This window comes from Sceloporus occidentalis, unplaced genomic scaffold (assembly GCF_023333645.1).
Source record: "Sceloporus occidentalis isolate IW3139 unplaced genomic scaffold, rSceOcc1.0.p SCAF_1, whole genome shotgun sequence".
NCBI classification, from domain to species: domain Eukaryota; kingdom Metazoa; phylum Chordata; class Lepidosauria; order Squamata; family Phrynosomatidae; genus Sceloporus; species Sceloporus occidentalis.
The window spans coordinates 252315019-252339923 of record NW_028316981.1 but is presented as its reverse complement, the minus strand read 5'-3'; the positions used below and the strand labels follow the sequence as shown (position 1 = coordinate 252339923).

Sequence of the window (24905 nt, the reverse complement as noted above, 5' to 3'; positions counted from 1 at the left end):
GAAGTTCCAAGGTTAGGTTATGCTAGAGATGCACAATGCCCAGTTAATAAAGTTCAAAACAGTTTCTTCATTTTTCATACGATCCAGAGGGGCAATTTAATGAAGCAGTTCTTCAGCAAGAGACTATTTACACAAGTTCTGTTTATTAGTTTGTCTGGAGGTTAGCTCTTTGGGGCATAAAACCTAGAAGGATTTTAGATTTTGTTGGCAAAACAATCTCTTCTCCACCCTCACCCCAGGATGCTCAATACTGGCAGTTGGTCTTAGAAAACTGATTGCATCTCTGGAATGAAAGCATGTCAGTGCAGTAATTAAAGCGGAGAATGATTGCTGTGTGTAACTTCTACAACTATTTTTAATGTTACAATCTGAATATGGGAGTGTTAAAGAACTGCCTCTACTCCTATGTAATATGTTCTCATGACAGAGTAAGGGGGCTGTACCACTGTGCTATATACATGTGGTTTTGCATATGTTAACCCTTTATCATTTGCTTTCCATTAGTCTAATAGAAAAATTACCGTAATGCTTTCCTGTTCTGGTACCTTCAGATCTAAGGTGTTGCAATACTGACTACTGGACTATATACCCTTTAGCCTACTATCTTTAGTCCAAATTCCTGCATGCCTGCTTTGGTGCAGCATTAGTGTGTGCTACAAAAGGCAGATATGAGGGGGGAATGTCCACCACTCTTCCAGCTTAGGAATACATATAAATGGAGAGGAGAAAGTGACTGTTTGTTTACTTAATTCATTTTTATCCTGCCCTTTTCCAATAAGACTCAAGACAGCTAACAACATATTTAAAACCAATACCGATTAAAACTACACCAAGTCGTTAATAAAAGTATAAATATAAAAGTTATTTGGAAAGCAATTAAACAATTCTAAAGTTAAAACATTAAACATTAAAAACATCAAAATTAAATTAAAAATTAAAGACCATATACGTACATATTCTCAAAACAACCTTAAAACATTACCCAGTCACTTTTCAAACACCTGATGACATAAAAATGTTTTGACTTGCTGACAGAAGGAGAGCAAGGATGGGGCCATCCTGGACTCTCTAGGGAGATATTCTGGATATTCTAAGTCTGGGAACAGCCACTGAGAAGATCCCCTCCCTTGCTCCCACCAAAGGAGATTAGAAATGTGGGACAGGAAGAAGGGTTTCTCCAGATGATCATAGAGTTTTAAGGGGGCTCATACTGAGAGATACAGTCCTTCAAATACTCTGGACCCTAGCTGTATAGGGCTTTATAGGTCAAAACCTGGACTTGCTCCTAGAAACAGACAAGCAACCAGTGGAGCTTTTGTCACAAGAGAGTTGTGTGCTCCCTGTAGCCAGCTCACATTAACAATCTGGTGTCGCTCATTGAATGAACTGACGTTTCTGAGCACTTTTCAAAGATAGCCCTACACAGAGTGCATTACAGAAATCCAGATGGGATGTAACCAAGACATGTACCACCCTGGCCAGATCCAACTTCTCCAAGAACGGGTACAGTTTGCATACAAGCTTTAGCTATGCAAATGCACTCCTAGTCACTGCAAAAACCTGGGCCTCCAGGCTCAGAACAAAATCCAGGAGCACCCTCAAGCTGTGAATCTTTTTTTTTAGGGGGAGTGGACGCCATTGAACACAAATCCCTATTTCCAGATCTGTCTTTCAACTGAGCAGGAGCACCTCTGTCTTGTCTGGATTAAGCTTCAGTTTTTTCACCCTCATTCAGTCCATTGCAACTGCCAGGCACCGGTTTGGCACAGGAACAGCTTTCTTGGAATTAGATGGAAAGAAGTGATTTGAAAGTACACTTTTCTTGAGTTACTGGATTTTAGGTCTCTGTTGTTGTGTTCTTTCCCATGGAGAACCTAATGTGAACGTATCATGGGGTTTTCTGGGGATGAGAGTGTGTTACAAATATTCAAGAATTTCTCTGTAGATTGTCTATTCCTATAGTGAATTCATTTCTTTGATACTTCTCATAAGTTTTAAAAATAACATTTGATTATTCAGAGTCTGACAGCAGATTAACAATTGTTCCAGTAGTGATAATATAGGCTCTCTCAATATTAAGATAAAACTAGAACTGATAAGAAATGAAATGTTGTGAGGCTGGGGCAAAGTAGAAATGAAGATACTGAAGTAATTGTGCTGGGTATGTGTTTTCTTTTTGGTAAGACAATACTTCCTCTAGTGGGAAAAACCTGAACTTTCCCTCGAAGCCAAGATGACTAATTGAGGCTTCTTACATCCATAAAACGTATCCAGGAGTAGCCCTGATGACCATATAGCAAAGTAACACAATGTCTAAAATCCACCAAACCGTGATATCATTATTGGCCAACCAAAATACACGAACAACATGATGCAAGCTTTCAAACCTCCACTGGCGTCTTCATCAGGCAAAGATGTAAAAATTATATAGGAGAGGAAAAAATTATGACGTTGTTAGTATCAAGCCTTTATTGGTTGGCCAATAAAGGTATCATGGTTTTGTGGATTTTAAACTGAGTCTGTTGTACTTTGGCCATGAGAAGGCATGACTCAATAGAAAAGCCAATAATGCGGGGCAAAGTGGAAAGCAGTAAGAGAAGAAAAAGACCACATTCCAGATGGAAAGACTCAAGGAAGCCATGATCCTCAGTATGCAAGACCTTAGCAAGGGTTCTGAAGACAGGGAGACCTGGAGGTCTTTCATTCATTTGTTGTCTTGCTGTGTGCCTTCAAGTTGTTTCTTTTCAGTAATGGCCTAACATTAACCCCCATGGGGTTTCATTATTGTTGTTACATTTTTTAAAAATATCCCATCCTTCTCCCAATATTGGGCCTCAAGGTGGCATACAACATTAAAGAACAGTACAGTTAAAAGCATACAAAAATAGTACATTAAAACAGAATGAAATTAATGCAAAAATTAAAACAAATCATATGTTAAATTATCAAATAGTTAAAAAATTAAACATGTTTAAAACACATTAAAACAATATAATACCCCAGACCATTCTTTAAAAGCTTTCCCATTTGAATGCCTATCTGAAGAGGAAGGTTTCTTGGGCAAGATTTCTTCAGAGAGGCTTTGGCAGTGCCATCCTTTGAGGCTGAGAGAGTGTGACTTGCTCAAGGTCACCCATGGGTTTACATGACCGAGCCAGGATTCAAATCCTGGTCTCCAGAGTTGTAGTCCAATGCTCAAACCACTACACCACAAGGATTGCCATAAGTCAAAGTCCTCTTGATGGCAATGAGCAACAGTGGAGATTATCACACTGGCAAAAAAGACAGGAGCATAACAACAATATCGTGCAACAATGTGATCATTATCACATAACGTCACACAATGTTGCGATTATCCCGTTAATACAGAGGAATTCTAGTGCCGTTTTTCATTCATGTAAAATCCCTGTGAACAAAAAGCGGTGCTAAAATTCCTCTTTATTTGTGGGATAATTGCGACATCATGTGATAACAATCACATTATTGCACAATATTGACTGGATCATAACGCTATGTTCCTGTCAGGCCCAGCCTGGCTGAGGACTCAGGAGAGGACTCTGATCCTGAGCTTGAGCCTGGGCCTGAGCCTAGCCCTAGCTCTGCCCTGACAGTATCAGCAGAGACTGGGACCCCAGAAGATACTCAGGAGCCAAACCTCCAGGCGGCAGCGCCTTCTGGAAATGTGGCCATTGAGGAGGAGGAGGAGACCAACATACCTACCTACAACCAGAGTTGATCTGAAAGGGCATGGCTCTGGCAGCCTCAGAGGCTTTGTATCAAATAATAAGGGATGCCATCTGACTCAGCCATTGTTTTAAATGACAAACACACATATATATTCAAAATTTATAACGCGCTGTAAGTTTACGCTGTACAGCATTGTACATACTATCAGTTAAAAACAGAATAAAATATTCGTTCGTCTGTTATATTTCTTAATAAAGATTTATTTAAAAGACCAGAATAAAATAAAATAAAGCTGCCTGTGGCATACATTCTACAACAATAATTAAATTTATTTATAAATACATATTAATATTAATAATATTATTTAATATATTGTTTAATACATATTGTTTTATAATATTACTTAATATATTATTTAACATGTATTATGTGTTATAATATGTAATATATTTATTATTTAATATATTATTTAACACATACTATGTTTATAATATTATGTAATATGTTATCTAATTTATTATTTAACACATGTTATTTTTATATTATTTAATATATTATTTAATTTAATATATTATCTAATAGATATTATGATTTATAATATTATTTAATATAAAATATATTATTTAATTTAATAGATTATTTAATACAGATTGTTTTGTAATATTATTTAATATTTAATAGATTATTTAACACGTATTATGTTTTATAATATTATTTAATATATTTATTATTTAATATAATATTTTATTGAATACGTATTAAGTTTTATCATATTATTTAATATATTATTTAATTCCATGTATATTATTTAACACGTTTTATGTTTTATAATATTATTTGATATATTATTCAATTTAACATACTATTTAATCCGTCTTATGTTTCACTGTGAAAACCCTCCTCGCATTATACACTCTCATAGCGCCGCCGTTCCACTTTTAAACGCCTCTGGATGCATTCTGGGATTTGCAGTTTAAAGAGGGGGCACTGGGCACGTTCAGCCAAGGAAGTGTTAGGCCTCGCTGAACTACAACCCCCAAAACGCAACGGGAATCTGCCAGGGAATCGAACCCTTGTGTCCCAGAGAGTCTTAGCCCAACGCTCAAAGCAGCCCCTCTCATGAGTAACTACATTTCCCAGGATGCACGGTGCTAAGCCGCGCAGGCGCAGTCCCTCCTGCCCTTTGCCCAGGTTCTTCCCCTTTTACCTTTGGCTCTTGAGAGAAACTGCGGAGGAGGCGTGTCTCTGGGAGTCTCAGCAGCAACAGCAAGAGCAACGTCTGGAGCAGGAGAAGGAGCATCATGTCTGCGCCTCTGAGGTTCGACGGGAGAGTGGTGCTGGTGACTGGCGCAGGAGGAGGTCAGAGCCTTTGCCTTTAATAGGGGCTCCTCTGTCGGGTGCCTCCAAGTATATGGACCCTAAGGAGACCCCTGTCACGCGGTTTACCTTGGCAGGTGGCTTCAGAGGGGGATTGCCATTGCCCTCCCTTGAGGCTGAGAGAGTGTGACCTGTTCAGACAGGCTTTTAAAACAGATGTGTGATCGTTTTCAAAATGTGTTTTTAATACAGTTTTTGTCATATATATATATATATATATATAATGTATTTTATTCTTTTAATAGCTGTCTATGTATTTTAACATGGGGATAATTTAATTCCTTTTTAATCCACCTCTTTTCTATGTCTCTTATTTCTTTTCAAAATTGTAGCGTTCTTTTAATATTGCGTCCCAGTTCTGGGAAAAGAGCAGGATATTATATATATGTGTGTGTGTGTGTGTGTATATATATATATCTAAACTGTGTTTTATTCTTTTAATAACTATCTGTTTTAATATCGTAATAATTTAATTCCTTTTTAATGTACTTTTTCTATGTTTTTTAATTGTACTACTTTTGAATGTTGTGAAGTTGCTCTGAGTCCCAGTTCTAGGAAAAGAGCAGGATGCAAATGAATATAATAAACAAACACAACGCGGCCACCAACTACTTTTTCCGCAGCTGAGCAGAGATTCGAACCCAGGTCTCCAGTGCCCTAGTCCAGCACTCAAACCACAACGCCACAATCCGCACTCACCTCCCCTCTTTGTGAGTTGCGCTGGGACCCTGGCTCCTCTCCCATCTTTGCACCTGTCATTGCAGTGCTTTGATCACTGGACTATATATGACTCTGGAGACCAGGGTTCAAATCCCCGCTTGGCCATGAAAACCCACTGTCATTGCTGTTGCCTCATTGCATGTGGTTGGAGTGTGTTGGGCTGGAACTGGAGGAGACCCGAGTTCTAAATCTTCCCTTCAAGCTGCATCTGCACTTCAGAAAGAACACAGTTTGTCACCACTTTTACTGCCATGGCTGTGGGATGCTGGGAGTTGCAGTTTGTTGTGGCACCAGAACTCTCTGGCAGAGAAGGCTAAATAGCCCACAGAACTACAAATCCCAGAATTTCATAGCATTGAGCCCTGGCAGTTAAAGTGGTGTCAACCTGGATTATTTCTGCAGCCTCAGCCATGAAGCTCAGAGGAAGATCCTGGACACTTCCTAGCCTGACCTACCCAACAGGGTTGTTGTGAGGTTAAGATTACGGAGTTCCCTTGAGACCTTTTTGGAGAAATGGTGAGATATGAAATAAAACCATTGATTCTATGTACCTCTAATTTGTAGCATTGAAGCCCACAGTTTGACTATATCTCTTATGAAGCAATTATTATCAGTATGACTGACCAAGATAAAGAGGTTCTGGCCTTTTTGACCCCTTTTCTTTAAATCACTGCCTCACAGCAGAGGGTTGCTCCAGATCTTGTTGCACTTCAATTCCCAGCAACTATAGCCAATGGTGAGGAGCATTGGGAGTTGCAATCTCACAGTTTCTGGAGAGCCGCATAATTGTAGGCTCCACTATTTGTGAAAATGAAAACAAGACCTTGTCCCCAGGCATTGAAAATTGAAATAGTCATTAAAAATACAGAGGTCCTTGGTATCCACTGGGATTTGGTTCCAGGACATACACACACACACCATGAATACTAAAATTCGTGGGTGCTCAAGTCCCATTAAATATAATGGTGCAATAAAATGGTTTCCCTTAGATAAAGTAGCAAAATCAAGGTTTTCTTTGGGGTATTTATTTATTTATTTAAAATATTTTTAAATGTGGATGGTTGAATCCGTGGATAAAGGATCCGAGGATAGCGAGTGCCGACTGTATATATTAGGTACAGGGCCCCAGGTTTTCCCAGACTTCTAATTATAAGGTTGTGCTTTGTTTAATTTATTGTTTTTCTCACTAAGAAATTTTATAATGTATTAAATAATTTTAGGACTGTCCCATATATAGTCCCCTTGTATAAAATAACAAAATCAAGGTTTGCTTTTTGGTATATGTGTATGTATAATGTTTTCGACTCTCTGGGGGTGAATCAAATGGATAAGGAATCTGCAGATACAGAGGGCCAGCTGTATGTAGCACATGTTTTTTTGACTTCATCTGGGCAAAGGTTTACCTTATTGGCCGTGATTCCTGTATATTGTGGATTAAAGGAGCCGTTTCCTAGGACTGCTTATTCTGGAATGAAGCAACTACTAAAGAAGATGGCAAACACGGATAACAGGCCCAGCCTGTGTTTTGCAATATAGTACTTGCTACTGACTTGTTGAGCCAGTTCAAAATAATGGGTTATACTTCTTACACACTTTGTAAAGAGACATATCAATGCCCTGAATACTGATCCTTTTGATTCTAGGTTTCATCTCTTCCTCTTTTATTTCACTGGCTTTCTAAAACCATGCTTTCCAGTTAAGTTTTACTATATGTCTGCACAGAGGCAGATATCTTATACGATAGTATAAGCAAACAAAGTTAAATGGAAACACAGTACTGTCAACACTTACCTGAAATAACAAAATGCTTTGCAATCTATCAGACTGAGTACCAAATAGATGCTGTTGCCCAGTTCAGACTCTGCGTCAGTGTGGGATTTCAGTGGTACAGCACTTACACTAAAATGTCTTTTTAAAAAACTAATTTACATGGAATCTGCTTTCATTTAAAAAAAGCCAGACATGATGTGGAAATATGGATATGGTTTTGGGATTCTAGAATGAGCAGTTTAATAAATAGGTTAGTTCATTGGTTCTCACATGGTGGAGCGCGACCCCTGGAGGGGCATGAGGGTTGCTTAAAGGGAGCATGAGACTTAGGCTGCATCCACACTGGAGCAATAATCTGGTTTGGCACCACTTTAGTTGTCCTGGATGCAGCCCGTCTTCCCGAACTTTTTTAGGTGTGAAATTTACATGTGCATTGAATTAAATACTGCATTTACTTAAACAAAACTTTTCTAATTTGAACAATGCTGTTTACTTATAAAATGTAAAAACATGAATATACATGAATGTGCAAATGAAAATGCGCACAATAAACAAAATGTTTGTATTCATATATTACATTGAGTGGGAACCAGAGGTGATGTCTGCACGTAGATGTCAAAGGGGTCCCAAGGGTAAAACATTTGAGTACTGCTGGATTAGTTGTACAACACAAGAGTTGGGAGGAAGGGGACCTTTTCTCACTTAAGGGAAGAGATTTTTCAGGGTAGTTACTTTTGCTTCTTATTTATGAAAAGGTAAACAGTTTGCTACTGCATACTTCGTGCAAACACAAACCTAAGGTCTAGGCAGAAACAGAAAACAAGATTAATATTGTACATGCATTGCAATAGATTTGCTCAAGAAGATTACATCATAAAGTACTTATTTCTTAGTTCCTTACAAATGCATTTTCCTAATTTGCATTAAATATAAATACGGTATGCTGAAATACTTTAAGAAGCTAGAAATCATGTTGATACTCTTTTAATTAAAATAACACTGTTACTTTGTGGTTTGGCTCATGCTTCCAATGTATAGGACTTCACTGAAAAAATAATTTAATCTTAATAAATAAATTGGTGTTTATTAATTAGAATTTGTTCTGCTCTTCCCATATAATATGTTCTGGTTTCTTTCCACCGGACGACTCTTTTATTTTTGCTATTTTTCCTCTATGTTTGTTACTCTCTAATTTTGGCAAGTGTTTCTCTTCAAGTCATGTTCTCACCAGTTGTATTGCAGCGTTTTGAAAATCAGCCAGCTATTACAACACCATTTGTTCAAATGTGCTAATTCAGCCCTACATCATGCGCACTGAGACTTAAGCCTTTTTTCACATTTAACTTAAAGCTATTTTTGTATTCTCTTTCTCTCTCTTTCTGTCTCTCATACACACTCACACGTATTCTAAATGTTTTATTTCCTTAATGTGCCCTTTCAAGTGTGTTGTCAAGAAGACTTCATTGCTGTCTGTGTCACACGAATGCTTCACGAGGTTCAGTCTCATACTGTCACTCAAAGATACAACTTGAATGAGATGTGAGACCACTGGTCTCTGTCCTGAGTGACTGCTGCTCTGCAGTCAGAGCTCTTCAAGCCTTCTATTTGACACCAAAAAAATTAGAGAGATTTTGGAATTAAAACTGTGGCAACCTGGAGCAAACCCATCTTTGTAATCATAAGGGCCAGAATCATATATACTTTGTTGTTGTTGTTGTGTGCCTTCCAGTGGTTTCTGACTTATGGTGACCCTAAGGCCAACCTATCATGGGGTTTTCTTGGCAAGATTTGTTGCCAAGGTTTGCCATTGCCTTCCCCTGAGGCTGAGAGAGTGTGACTTGCTCAAGGTCACTCAGTGGATTTCATGGCTGAGCTGGCAGTCAAAGCGTAGTCTCCAGCGTTATAGTCCCAACACTCAAACCAGTTCATTCACACTGAACTGCCAGTTGTGCAAATAAGTGTATAGCACTGATCATGTGTGTGCACGCACACGCACACACAGCCTTGAGCACAACTATTGCAGAACAGTTTATTAGCTCCACACCTACCAAGCCAAAGGTGAACATGAAGGTTTTGTGTGCATTTCTAAAAGATTAGCTGCCCTAGGGGCCACAATTACAAGATCTCTGTGACAGCAAAACCAGTTATGCAGTGTTATTTGTGCTCATGTGGTATTGCAACAGGATTCTGGACAAGAACTTTAGAATGGAGAGAAAAGTTGAATTTTTTATTCTTCATGGAGAATGAGTCCATTGGACCTAATGCAAATTCAGAGTAGCCCTGATAACTAAAGTCAGCCCTCCACATTTGTGGCTTTGACTTTTGAAGACTTGATTAATATGTTCTGTCTAGGAATTTCTATGTCTTCCAGTGCAACTCTGCCAGAAGTTGATCATAGAGTCATGCTGGAGGACCTAGAGATTCCTAGATAAAACCTTCTCTAGGCATTTGTAGGTCTTTCAGTGTGATTCCATGGTCAATGTGTGGCAGAAGTTGACTATAGAATTATGTTGGAGGGCCTAGAGATTCAGACAGAGGTGTTCCTCAGGTAAAAACAAAAGTGTTTTTGTTATTTGTGGTTTTCCCAGTTTTATAGGGGTCCTGCTCTCCTAACCTCAGCGAATATTGAGGGCCCACTATACAAATGTTAAACTTTTTATAATACAAAAGTCAGGATCCATCACTGGTATTAAAGATCCAGTAGTGGCCTAAAAGTAACTTATTTATAACTAAAAATATTAATCAGTCAATCAATTTTTCAAGTTTTTTGGTCAATGATATCTATGTAGAGCTGCCTTTATGGCTTGTCCTAAAGCTGCAGCTAGCACAGAATCCTTTAGCTAGTCTTCTGAGTGGGCTGATCTGCTTAGAGCATGTAGTATGTCTACTGAAAAAATTTCACTAGCTTCCTGTTTGGTAATGAGCCAGATTTAAGGAGCTATTCTTGTTGTAGACAGTGCTAACTAATTTTTTGGCCTGTTTACCCAAGAGATTGTTGTCTCACTTATAGAGCCACTTGGTTTGTGAAATCTTCTAGAGTGGTGGTTCAAAAACTCTGGTCCTCCATATGTCTAGGACTTCAGTTCCCGTAATTTTTGACTTATATAATTGGCCATATTAGATTGGACTTCAGGGAGCTGGAAATCCAAAACATACAACAGGCCAGAGTTTAAAAATCACTGATCTAGAGACCTGCAGATGCTACCATGTGCCCCTAAGATCTACTTTACAGTTGTTCAGAACAGCACATTTTTCAGGGTGGCAGCCATTACAACTGTAATATTATATATTATATATATTATATATTTTGTCCTAAATTTATGTTACAGTCCTGTAAGCTTACCTGTATTCAAGCCAGTGTCACTTACTTCTGAGTAAGAGGTGTATAAATTATACTCTTAATTTTTGTAAGACAAACTACTGTATTGCTACTTACAGCCATAGTAGTCCATATAGTGTTAACTTTCCAGTTACACTAGTACACCATGTTCTATGTGAGATTGCCTTGAAAGTGACACAGAAACTATAGTGCAATATAAAGTAACTGGACTCATAGCTAGACTGCTCACAGGAAAACCATATAGGAATCACTTGACTTTGGTTCTAAAGGAATTTACACCTGCTGTTAATACATTTCCAGTCCAAGTTTAAGTTACTGGTGATGACAATGAATGGCTCGAGACCTCAATACCTGAAGTAGCTCTCTCACTATATATATATATATCTGTCCAAGTGGGGGGCTCTGAGATTAGTTTTTCCCTTGCATCCTATTGGTAAGAACAATGCATTATGTAGAGCCACAGAAGAGGGCCTTCACTGTTGTGGAGCCCCAGCTGACACTTAATATTGGTTTCATTTTGGTGTCAAATTAAAATCTGACACTTCCAAAACCTAAAGATCATGACTTGAGTAGGTGGTGAAGTTATCTCAAAGTGCACGTGATTTTAAATTGCTTTCTGATGTTTTCAATTATTTTAAATATTTAGAAATTGTTTCACATTAATACGTGGTTGTACACTCGGCTCACCATGTTTCTGTGGCCTGTGCTCACCCTGAGATTTCTTGATGGATGGCAGATGTGAAATATTTAATAATCAAATTTAAATATGTATAGTAGCTCTGTTTGCCTTTCTGCTGGTGTGTGAAACAGCAAAAGAAACCTGTATCTCAGGACAGTAGGACACTGGTGCCTTGGGTTAAAGTAATTTAACAACTCAAATGTCATGCTGAACTTGTTTCTCACAACTAGCACAAGTCAGCATACCTGTACTATGCAACTGGAATATTAAATGCTACTGAAAATGTTTCAGTTTGCTAAAGATAACTTCACATAATATATTGCATAATATGTGTTACCTTTCAAGCTGCCTTTTCCTCTACAAGCCCATTTTGTTCTTGAGTTCATCTGGAGAGACTTTCCTTGTATTGTTACACAATTGTGAGGTCTGCACTGCAGTCATTCAGACCTGGGCATGTAGTGTGCTAGCTAGTGGAATACTTTTTCACCTTTCACTGTGTGGAATACTCTTTCACCTGATGTTCTGTCAGTTCTTATTTTCAGGTGAAGGTTGAATAGAACTTTTTTTGCAGGCTTTTTTGATGTATTTTATCCTTAAGAATACGGAAGTTATTTATAGTTAGATGTTTAACTTATGATTGTTGTATACCTCTCTGAAATCATTACTTCAAATGCTTGTAAAATAAGTGAATAAATTTGTTAGTATTAACCTTGAATTATAATTATTAACATGCATTAGAATACAGTTTGCCTTTGTCCTTGACATAGGAATAGATTGTGGAAAGGGGTCACTTTTCATATATCTCTGTATTAGGACTTCTGCAGAGAGACAGATTAACAAACAAATAATTGGAAAGGGTTTATCTGTGAAATACTCAAAAGATTTATGTCATTGTAAAAGTCATCAGAACCACATTATATATCCCAATTGAAAAACAGGGTATTGATTCTATTCTCAGAAAATAACAATTTGAAGGTAGAATTTCACAGGTACACTGAATAGGTTGAGTCTACTTTATTCTGAAATGCCTGGAGCAGAGGTGTTTTGGATTTTGGAATACTTGTATCTGCATATACATACATAATGAGATACCTTGGAAATGGGACCCAAGTCTAAGCAAAAAAATCATTTATGTCTCATATACACATTATAAGCATAGCCTGAAGATAATTTTATATAGTATTTTAAATAATTTTGTGCATGAAGCAAAGTTAAATCATCAGAAAGAAAAGATGTCACTATATCAGGTCCAACCCACACTGCAGAAATAATCCAGTTTGAGACTGCTTTAACTGCCCGGGTTCAGTGCTAGGGAAGCCTGGGAATTGTAGTTGATTGTGGCACCAGAGCTCTCTGACAAAGAAGGCTAAATGTCTCCCAAAACTATAGTTCCCAAAATTCCCTAGCATTGAGCCAGGGCAGTTAAAGCCGTTTCAAACTGAATTATTTCTGCAGTGTGTTTTGAACCTCAGCCACCTATGAAAAAAGGTTTGGATTTTGGAGTATTTGGATTTTGGAAACTCAAACTGTAGTAGTCTCTGTATACAGTGACTTGGTAACCAACCCCCTCAAATTTGATTGAGTTTTAAATTTTAAATTTCTGTATATAGGAGTATTGTGTTCCTAATGCAACTTCATAGTAGTTCTTACTGGAGGAAAAAAATGGGAACCTCCACAGAGATCTCATGAATGAGAACAAAGGAGTACTGTGCATTGTTGTGGAAGCAGTACACTGAATTTATATGTAACCTCTTTTGCTTAACCAAGTGCTCCTTTTAGTTTGTTTGAAACTACTTCATTTGTATGGAAAAGAACACCAAGTTTTGTCCTTGTATTTTAAAAACGTGTGGGAAGCATTGTTAAATCTTTGCCCTCTCCAGTGGCTTTTGTTGCTAAATGGTCCATCGGGTCAAGGTCTGAGATAGTGTGTTGTATCAAAACTGGATTGCTTTATGGGGTATTACACAACATGTCATGCAGTCCTCTGCGAAGATTTTTCTTCACTGCACAAAAAGATATGTGGGCACTTAAATAGTAGATGAAGCAATCTAAGGGTTCATCTACACTATAGAAATAATAATAAATAAAAATAAAACTTTTATTTGTATCCTGCTTTTCTGCTGCAGGGCAATCAAAGCAGCTTACAGGTTAAAACAACACCAATATACAGCACATAATACATATACAATGCAATATCTACCCCCCTTTAAAAAAAAGAATTAAACATAATGCAATTAAAATTAATCTGTTAAAATAGAATATTATCAACAGTCCAGTAATCCAATGGGCAAAGTGGTGGCACACTACATAAGAAGGGAAGAATTTATTCATAGCTGAGTTATTCTATTCAAGGAAAGCCTGCCAGAAGAGATCCGTCTTAACAGCTTATTAAAATGCCTTTGATACCACTTTAAGTGCTGTAGCCCGGTCCTATGAAATCCTGAGATCTGAACTGTAGTTTTAAAAGATCTTCAGCCTTCTCTGTCAAAGAGTGCTGGTGCCCTACAAAACTACAAATCCCTGGATTCTGTGGGCTGCAGCCATGGCAATTAAAGTGGTCTCAAACTGTAATTCTACAGTGTGGATGCATCTTACATTTTTTTTTTTACTTCATTGAAGCTGAATATATTTTCCAAAGTGTAGTGGCTTGATCTGAACCCACACTTTTTTGCATTCTGAAGTATTTGTGTTCAGGAAAAAAAAGTATGCTCGAACCATTTCCACTGCTTTCTTTAATATTCTTCATGACAGAGGCATATTTTCAAATGGTCATTGATGTTAAACTTAAACTTGTAGGCTATTATATTAACTTGAAATGTAGTAGATTAATCAAATGTTTCTTTTTCTCTTTGTCTACTGTGTAAAAGTGAATTATACTGGACACATGTCCATTGCATAGTTCCGTTGTGTCATTCTCTAGAGTTTTGTGTTCAAATGGAAGGGTTTAAGCAATTAGCTACTGCTGCGATGTCCCTTTTGGGACCACTGAGTAAGCCTGGAATACCAACAATCTTAGCTTTGGGCATCTGTTTCTGGGCTTCTACATAAGTTCTGATATTTCAGGTTTACGTAGAGCTGTACGTTAAGAATGATTAATCCCCACTTCAGTTGTATATATCTCAGAGCTTGGGAGAGTTCCTTCTGTGAAGGATTCTGTGAATTGTAAACCCCCTCCCTAAGGACCTTTCCTAAGTACTAGTATTTCTCCTATCCCCAAACTTAAATCCTTTAAAAATGATGTTATAACAAGTTTTCTTGCTTTTAATCCATGCTAGGGCTCGGCAGAGCGTATGCACTGGCTTTTGCAGAAAGAGGAGCATCTGTTGTTGGTAAGTCGTTAACTTTTAATCTTCTGCTAGCAAACTTTGGCTTTGTAATTGTGCTTTGAATTGCTGCCACTTGTTCCATCAACCTTTACACTTTTTATGAATCATTATCTTTCTTATTTTCCAGCCTTGAGATTTGTTCTCACTGAAATTTCTCTGACCTTATTTAATTCTAAACGTAATGTAAAATTTAGCTTTTTGCCATTTTTGTAGGACACAATCCTGTCCACAGATACTACCTGTTTATGGGAATATCAGTGCTACGTTAAGTGGTGGCCGGTTGCTTAGAAGTTGAATGTTTTCTGAATACAGAAGTACATGTGATCACATGATGCATCCTAGAATGGAACCCATAAACCAATGTGGAACATCAAAGAGAAATATGTGTCTTTTTAGTGGTAGCCAGTGTGTGGGCAGCAGCTGCTCCATATGATGCATTAAAGATCTGAGCACATGCAAGTGCACACACAGACACACACAGTATAAGAGTGAAAAACAAAGCACATATGACTGATTGAGCTTATACTGCATTGGAAAATAGGTAGGTTAAGACAGTAACTTAAAGACAAAAGCAATGCAAAATATAGTGTTCTGTAGAAAATAGAATGTTAATCCCCTAATACTTATTAGGATATAACCAGAAATTTACTTTTGTCATTCTCGGTGGCACTTCTTTCTAATAGCTGCATTTTTCAGCCTTGAGACCACCATAACCCTGAACATTATTTACTAGAAAAAATGTCTAACTACTTCAGGGGACTTAAATCTGGCTGAACAGACTTACATTTGGCCTCATAATCATCTCCCCTGCAGCTGAGATTAGACACCACTGATCCCCACCTCTTGCCTTTTGGTTGCCTCTGTGCACAACATCTATATGTGTGCTAAATTGCTGTCTAGCTTTATGTAATTTAGTAGCTGGAAATTAAAGACAAAGCTATTACATGGTCAGAGAGCTCTTCCAGTAAATAACTTCAGAATCTTTACATGAACTTTCAATCTTCTGGTTTAGATATGTTTTGAAAGCATTTTGAACTGCAGTATTAGCAGGAATGAATAAAGATTGCACAGCATAATGTCAGAAATGCTCTAGTGGGAGGTGAATTGTTCCATTTAATACTCCACTAATGCCAAGCTGCTGATTTGCAACACAGCTTTTGTCTTAGCACTTCAGAAATGAGTATGGGGGCAAAGAGTTTCTTCATACTGTATCATTCAGCTGACAGAACTGCTTCCATGATTAATACTGTACTTGGAATGGGAGCAATTCCCTCTTCCTCTATATATCCAAAATATGCTCTGGCAGGGCTGGGAAACATTCCAAAGCAAATTTCCAGGCAGCGTTAGGGAGGAAAGGAGAAAGTCCTGTTACATTAATGGTTTTCCACTAGCACATAGTTGAACTTAACCTTTTGTGTATTGCCAATATTGAAACCTAATTAGGGTTCAGTTTAAACCATGCTCTCTGAGTCCTTTTGGAAGATGAGAGTTACCTGTAGTTTGTTCAGTTGTATGTCACAGAAAACTGGCTAGTGTTTAATGAGAAACTGAATGAGAAAGGGAAGAATATATGATCGGATGATAATTTTGAGTTGAGATGCAATATACTATATATACCTATGTATAAGTCTAATACTTTTAGTCAATAAAATTGACTCCAAAAACCTGGGTCTACTTATCCACAGGTCAGTGTAAATACTGTGTTTTAACTTTTATCAAAAAAGAACCATTGGAAAGGAACAATAGAGTGGCAAAAAGTGAAAGCTTAGTCTGTCCTAGGAACACCTAACAGAAGCACAAACCCACTCTGTTTTCTCTGCTGCCACACCATTCTGACGTTTTTGAATACCTGAACAGGAAAATGGAGGTGTTGGCAGCTCTTTGGCACTTTCCCCTCAAAGAAGCACTGAGAAGAACTGGGTTTAAAGGATTTGAATAAGACATTTGTGTATTTGTCAGCTTTTCTGGGTTAAAATCAGGCAAAGTTACCACATTCAAGTTGAAGGCAATAATCACTGCTAACATAGGTCCAAAACACACTGCAGACGTAATCCAGTGCCTCACTTCTATTACAAAGGTAGCACATTTGTAATAGAAGTGAGGCATTAGGTAAGGGAAAGGTTAAAACAAAAGTCTCGCTCATACTTTCAAATTTAGCTTGTTATCCTAACATGTTTTTAAATCTTCCAAACCTCATGTTGCAGTCAGAATTTTCTTTCTGGTTTCCTCTGTATCAGCTTCTGTGGCCCATGAGGCAAACTATTTAAGACAAGTTAAACAGCCATTAGACAAGCTGAACAGAGCAGTTGTCAGAATACCTACATGAAAAACAGCCCTGGGGAAAAAAAGAATGCAGGTGGATCCTTTCCCTTTCAGTCATCAGCTGTTTGAGGTTACAGTTTTTATTCTAGAGGAAGTTAAAGCAAAAGTTTTTTTTAATTTTTTAATATGACTAGTCCTTAAAATATTCTAAAATGCAATGGCTCGGACCTTGCATCAGATGTGTAGTTCTGATATCATCATTGTGCTCCATCTCTTCATCCAAACCCTGAAACCCACCTTAAAAGCCAGTTAGCCATCCTGGGCAATGGTGTCCTCATTGTCTAAAATTTTGACTGGTTCTCCTTGAAGATCTGAAATTCCTGTACCATCTGTCCCTGTTAGATGCCTTATTTGTGTAGCTGCATGTGGTTCTGCTTGCTGCTAGGTCACATTTTAGCTTCTTTCCAGTAAACCACCTTGTGAATGCTGGACCAAAAATTGTGTCATATTGCAGTGGTTCTTAACCTGTGATCCACGTATCCTCAGGGGCCATGATGTCCTCGCAGGAAGGCTGCAAAGTATTGAAGGTTGCTCAGTCTGCCACCTCCTTGCAATGGAAAAGCCACTTGACAGGAACCAAGGCAAAAAAGTAGATTGGCTGGCTGGCTGGGCCTGTGTGCTACCTGCCACTTGACCACTCCACAGTAGGAGTGGCTGGGCAGTGGAGCTGACCGCCAGCCAGCCTTTGCCCTTTGCCCCTTCCCTCCCTTTCCAGGGGATAGATGGGACACCTAAAACAAAGATCTGAGAAGATACAATGGGGAGAGGACCAAACTTTTCTTTCAAACACTCTTCAACAGTGACACCACCAATGCAAACTTTTCAGCCTTAAACTGAGGCGGGATACAAACGGGCAGGGGAAGACGTCTTGGAGGTGTATTCTGCAGAATACGGAGCCTCCAGACCACCCGCCCCGGGGGCGTGGCTCAGGAGATGGGGCTTCCACATGGGGGGCAGTGAAGACGCCTCACCTGGGGCCGTTTCTGACCCGCACTTTCCAAACCGCCACCTCGGAGGACGCTGCAAAGAGAGAGGCAGCTTCCTCACGGGCGGCCAAAAACGGGGCTTTTTTTTTCCCTTTGCCGGCTGGCGGGTGCGCAGCTGCGCAGCTGCAGCGCTAAACAGCAGCGGCAGAAAGCCTATGGGCACATTTAAAGTGTCCAAGCCCCTTTAAAACTTTTCCCCCCGCTCTGCCCAAGAACAATGGTGGTCTCCTGCCAGCTGGTGATCAGCTGGTGTTGGCATCCTTGTCCACTTGCACTTTGCCAGTGTCACCAGCATCATGGATGCCTCCTCTCCTTTGGTCCCCGCGCTCCTGCTGAATCTGCAATGCACAGCCACAGCTGTCGCCGCTGCCACCGCTGTCCCCCTGCCATCCCCCATCACCTCCCTTGTATATATGTAAATATTTACAGTTTTAGCAGTTTTTATTGTTAGGTGAAAATGGCACAGGAATGTGTGTAGGGGCTCACTTTAAAGTCCAAACTTTCCAAGCAGCGCATGCGTACATGTTGCTCTAGGGTTAGGGTTAGGGTTAGGGTTAGGGTTAGGAGTCTTAAAATGCGCTGCAGCTGTGCTGCAGCTTCCACACCTGCATGGCAGCTGACGCTGCAATTAAAGCCTGACTGCAAACTGCGCATGTTCCAGGACCCCGACTCATTATGTGACGCAGCAGACATGGAGCTTTTAAATGGGCAACTTAAATTAGCGGCGTAGCAATTCTGACGTACCGGTGCAGCAGCTTACAGATGGAGCTGCGCAGCTGCGCATCAAACGGAAAAGAAGCGGAGAAAAGCAGCCCCTTTTTAATGCTGCTTCTTCCCGCTTGGGGCGTGCGGGGGGCGTGTTCATGGCGGCATTCAGGTAAGGCCTGTCTGAAGGCTCTACCTTCATGACGTCATGAATACACCCCTTTTTGCCCGTCTGTATCCCGCCTGAGACAGCTATACTTCCCTCATGACTCCTCTTCTTCCTCCAAATAATTGAACTTGATGAAATGGACAAATTAACCATGTTGATTAAGGAGAAATCCTTGAATAATTTTAGGAAAGATTGGAAACTGTTCATTGCCTTTTTCCAATTTTGTTGGGGGTGTATCAGTTTTAGGTTTTATAAATTAAACAGAGTTTGTTTGCTGTGGAAGCATAAGTATATTACAGTTGTCCCTCCATATTCACTAGGGTTAGGGGAACAAGACCCCTGTGAATATGGAAAAACCACAAATAACAAAAACACTGTTTTTACCTGAGAGGACACCTCTCTAGGAATCTCTAGGTCCTCCAGTGCAACTCTGTGGTCAATGTCCAACATACACTGACCATAGGATGGCACTGGAGTAGCTACAAATGGTCTTTCAGTGCAACTTTTAGTTAAAGTTGACCACAGAGTTGCACTGGAGGCCTTGAGAGAACATATTAATGAAATCCGTGAATAATCAAATCCGCAAATATCAAAGCTACAAATATGGAGGGATGACTGTATTTAAAGAAGGAATAGTATATTATGAAATATTTTCATCTTGTAGGAGGTGGGAGTACTGTTTGCTTTTGTTGTTTTGTAGTTTTTTAGTTTTGTTGCTGTTTATGTATCTGTATGTTTTAGATGTATACATAAAATATGTGTATGCTGCTTGTTCTTTTATTTTTGAATAAAAAGGATTTAGAAACCACATTAATTATCAGAACCACAATCCATAATTTGTTATTTTCTCCTTTTTTCACAAACAATAAGGGGTTTCAACTCTTTATCCTTAACAACCTTTCTTGAATCCGATCAATCATTATATCCATTTCTGCTATATTTATCAACTTCAAAGTGCATTCCTTCAGAAAACTTTCATAGCTCTTTCCAATAAAACAATTGTATTTAGATCCCTATATCTACTCCATATAATAAAATATATCTGCACACATTTTCCACAGGATCTGTCATCCCTTTCTTCATTCTAAACAATTTTCTAACCATAATATATCATTTAATCTAAATCTCAATTTTCAATGAGTGAGTTTAGCCACAGAGCTAAATATCCAAATGCATTATCTAGTTTTACCACATGGGGGTAATGCTGCTTTATCAAGAAATAACTACAGGTGTACTGTAATTTTGCTCTTCCTTCTTGAGCTGTTCTCCTAGATGAGTTATTTTGCATTATTTTCATCTGGATTTTCTGCATGCTTTAGGATGGTAGATAGCTTTTGATGTATGGCTGCAAACATGCAAATCAGCTGTGTTCCTTACCTTTCAAAAGCACTGGATTGTAATGATGAAAATAACACCGTCACTTCTGCCTGACTATAAAGTAGGTGCGTGGAAAAGGTTGCAGAAAAAAGTGTTTACATCCAGCATCTTCAAGACTGAACATTTAACTATTAACTTTGCTTTTTATACAGGGACTGCCAAGAGGTAGCCTGCATAAATCAAGATACTTTATTTGTCCTGCAAGTTTTTGTCACCACTCCAGTGACTCCAAATTTAGGTTTATATTTTTATGAGTCATTTCTAGTACTTAGTTTGCAAAGACATCTGGCAGCAAAAAAAATCCTGTAGTCTGGAAATGCTACTATGAAAATGTTGTAACTTTTATTTAATCTTCTAAAGCTGAATGAAGTAAATGGGTAAGGAGGAGAGAACCTCGAACTCTACCCCTAAATTCTCATTATTTCCATCATATTCTACACAGAGAAGATGACTTTGGAAAGGGAGAGCTTCCTGTTTCAATTGATGCTGCCCATGGACTTTGAAATGCAGGTCCTAATGTTCTCTTTCCCATTTGTTACACAGTGAATGATCTCGGAGGTGACTTCAAGGGTCATGGAAAAAGCTCTTTAGCTGCAGACAAAGTTGTGGAAGAAATAAGAGCCAAAGGTGGAAAAGCAGTGGCTAACTATGGTATGTTTCTTCTTTCCTTCCCTCCCCCCCCCCACCAAGTTAATGCTACTGATATAACATTTGAAAAGCTGGCAGTGAATTATTGAAAAAATGTGATTCTTTGACCAAACCGTGTGAAGTTATTATAAAAATGGGAATTGAGACTTAATTTTAAACAACTGTTTCATTGTTAATTATTTCTTTTAGTAGAATTTGATGGGGAAATTATTTTGATCTCAGACCTGGAAGTTAAATCTAGTTTGCCCTTTATACAGTATTATTCCCCACTGACAACAAAGTGATGTTATTTCCTCATTTGGTTTGAAAGAATGCAATAAGTGTTTGTATTTGTATATTTAGCCAGTATACTTCAGGGACTGAAAAATGTTAAGGAATACAAATAAAGTAATAAGCCTGATCTTTGATTCTTGAGTGCTACTCCTAGAATATGTTGAATCTTAAGCCATATTTTGTACTGATTAATAGAATTTCTTGTCAGGGTTTTATTTCATCATATTTCCCCTTATCCAGCACTTTATCAAAACCAGATCTACCTACTTCTTGGCTTGACAATAACTGAAGGAAAAATGGACTGCCATGCCTTCTCCCAACAAGAGCCAGAATGAAATGTCCCACTGTTAAAAAAGAAATTCAAGTGTAATTCACTTGATGATTACTTTGAGAGCCTATATTTCTCAATGCTAATTAAGTCATATTGGTGATTTCTTGTTTTGCAAGGCACATGAGCTTAAATTATTCTATATGGCAGGGGTAGGCAACCTTTTTGAGCCGGGGGCCGGGTTGCTGTCCCTCAGACAACTGGGGGGCCGAAGCCAAAAAATAAATAATTAAATAATTTTTTTAAAAAATTAAATATATAAATAAACCAGGACAAATGTAGGACAAAATTTTCAAATGGAAGACACTTTTTTAAAAAAAATGGAGGACACGCGAAAAAATTTGCTGATTTTTAAAAAAATGTTAATATAAATGCATGTTTCTGAGGCTTCTATAGACAATTGCCCCCCAAAGGCCCCGGCGGCAATCGGCGGCAGGACCGGGCTGGGGCCGGTCCCAAGGCCTTGCCGGGCCGCATCCGGCCCGCGGGCCGCAGGTTGCCTACCCCTGCTATATGGTAATTGATTGCTGAGCTCTAAATCCATTTATTGATTGCAACTACGGTAGAAACACTGAATCAATGGGAACTTGATAAGTCAATACTCATGTAAGTTCAATTGATTTAATGGATCTGCTCTAGTTGGCACTGGCAATTGAACTTCGGTATGAGCATCCAGTTCTGCATTTACAATACTTGCTGCTGTTTCCTGAAAGTGAGTTCTGACATCACATCTCAAAGATACAATTTCACTAATCTAACCAGTGTAGTTGGTTACATTTATTCTCTGCATGCCAATGTTGTAACCAAGATGAATGTTCCACAGTCACTCTGGTGTCTGAAAAATGTTATGTGTTGTGTGAAATTATTTGATTACATCCTAGTAACTTGAATAATGTAGGCACCTTCTTTGCTTCAGGCTTCTCAGAAAAGGCAAAGGGTGCTCAACTTAAGGATAATGGAACAGAAAAGGGGAATTTCAGCACAGAATAAGTAAAGAGAAAGTACAGGAATATCTAGTTAATCTAAAGGAATATAAATCTCCAGGACCAGACGAACTACATCCAAGGGTATTAAAAGAACTGGCAAATGTAATATCGGAGCCATTGGCAATAATCTTTGAGAACTCCTGGAGAACAGAAGTCCCAGTAGACTGGAGGAAGGCAAATGTTCCCATCTTCAAAAAGGGGAAAAAAGAGGATCCAAACAATTATCATCCAGTTAGCCTGACATCAATACCAGGAAAAATTCTAGAGCAGATTATTAAACAGAGAGTCTGTTAACTTGTAGAAGGCAATTCAATAATCACAAAAAGTTAACATGGGTTTCAGAGAATCAAGTCAAATCCCTTTTTGTTGTTCTTAACCTCTCTAGCAAGCCTGAGTTTATTCTGTGCATTAGCTTTTCTGACTTTACCTCCATACATGTTCGCTATTTGTTTGAATTCCTCTTTGGTGATTTCCCCATTTTTCCATTTCTTATACATCTTCCGTTTAAAACTTAGCTCAATTGAAAGTTCCTTAGTCATCCATCGTGATTTCTTGAGACATCTCCCATTTTTCTTCCTCATTGCAACTGTTTGAAATTGTGCCTTCTGTATCTCCCCCTTGAGAAACTCCATCCATCTTGAACTCCCTTCTCTTTTAGTATTCCTGACCATAGGATCACTCCCAGTATTTCTCTAAGTTTATTAAAATCAGCTTTCCTAAAGTCTAGAATGCGTGTCTGACAATGCCTGACTTCCCCTTTCCATTACAAACTTCAGGAGTACATGATCACTCTCACCTAAGGATCCCACCACTTGCACTCCATTAACTAGGTCATCCCTGTTGGTTAGGATCAACTCCAAAATAGCTGATCTCCTTGTTGCCTCTTCTGCCTTTTGGACAATGCAATTGTCTCCAAAGCAAGTGAGGAATTTGCTAGACCTTGAGGATTTGGATGGCCCTTGTGGTCTCTTCCAACTCTGTTATTCTAGATTTACAAAAAGAGTTTGAATTCCAGCAAATATCAGGATAGTTGGAGTCACCCATCACTAATACATCTCTCCTTTCTGAGTGTGTGGTCATCTGTTCTAGAAAGGCATCATCCAATTCCTCATTGTGACTTGGGGGTCTGTAGTAGACTCCCACAATAACATCCCTGTTGTTTTTCCTCCCCTTTAATTTTTATCCAGATGCTTTCCATCTGGCTTCGAGGATTCATGTCCTGGATCTCTTCACTTGGGTAAATGTCCCTGACCTATAAGGCTTATTCCCCCTTCTTTACTGTTTGGCCTGTTTCTCTTTAAAAGGTTATACTCCTGTATTACTACATTCCAATCATGAGACTCATCCCACCAGGTTTCAGTGATGCCTATTATGTCATATTTGCTTTGTAGTGCTAGGAGTTCGAGTTCATCTTGCTTATTTCCCATGCTCTGTTCATTAGTGTAGAGACATCGCAGACCATGGGTCCTCTTTACTTGCTGCCTGTGCAAGTTTTTTTGCCGCCCACTTTTGGCTATTATATCTTGATTTCAGTAAGGCTTTTGACAAGGTTCCCCATGACATTCTTGCAAACAAGCTTGTAAAATATGGGCTAGACAAAGTAACTGTTAGATGGATTTGTCATTGGTTGACCGGCCGAACCCAAAGGGTGCTCAACGATGGCTCCTTTTCACCCTGGAGAGAAGTGACAAGTGGAGTGCCACAGGGTTCTGTCCTGGGCTCTGTGCTATTCAACATCTTTATCAATGACTTGGATGACAGAATTTAGGGTATACTTATCAAATTTGTAGATGACAGCAAATTAGGAGGAGTAGCTAATACCCCAGAGGACAGGATCAAAATTCAAAATTACCTGAATAGACTGGAGCCAAAGCTAACAAAATGAAATTCAACACAGATAAATGCAAGGTACTGCACTTAGGATGGCAAAATTAAATGCACAGATATAGAATGGGCGATACCTGGCTGAACGAGACTACATGTGAAAGAGATGTAGGAGTCCAAGTAGACCAAAGTTGAATATGAGTCAACAGTGTTATGCGGCAGCTAAAAAGGCCAGTGCAATTTTAAGCTGCATCAATAAAAGTATAGTGTCTGGATCAAGGAAAGTAGTAGTGCCTCTCTATTCTGCTTTAGTCAGGGCCCACCTAGAATATTGTGTCCAGTTCTGGACACCACAATTCAAAAAGGACATTGAGAAAATGGAGCGTGT

The 24905-nt window shown here is 38.8% G+C and overlaps 1 protein-coding gene across 2 annotated transcripts in view; it reads left to right on the top strand.

Annotated features, from left to right (window-relative positions):
* Positions 1-4926: 4926 nt before the first annotated feature.
* HSD17B4 (hydroxysteroid 17-beta dehydrogenase 4) overlaps positions 4927-24905 on the top strand; it is a 98988-nt gene continuing 79009 nt past the window's right edge. The window contains exons 1-3 of one of the 2 annotated variants that reach the window (XM_089491813.1): positions 4927-5046; positions 14849-14902; positions 21002-21109. In XM_089491813.1, the coding sequence (XP_089347939.1) occupies positions 4989-5046; positions 14849-14902; positions 21002-21109 (220 nt within the window). In that variant the 5' untranslated portion in view covers positions 4927-4988. The remainder of the gene's footprint in view (positions 5047-14848; positions 14903-21001; positions 21110-24905) is intronic. The other variant, XM_089491805.1, reaches the window with a different exon arrangement.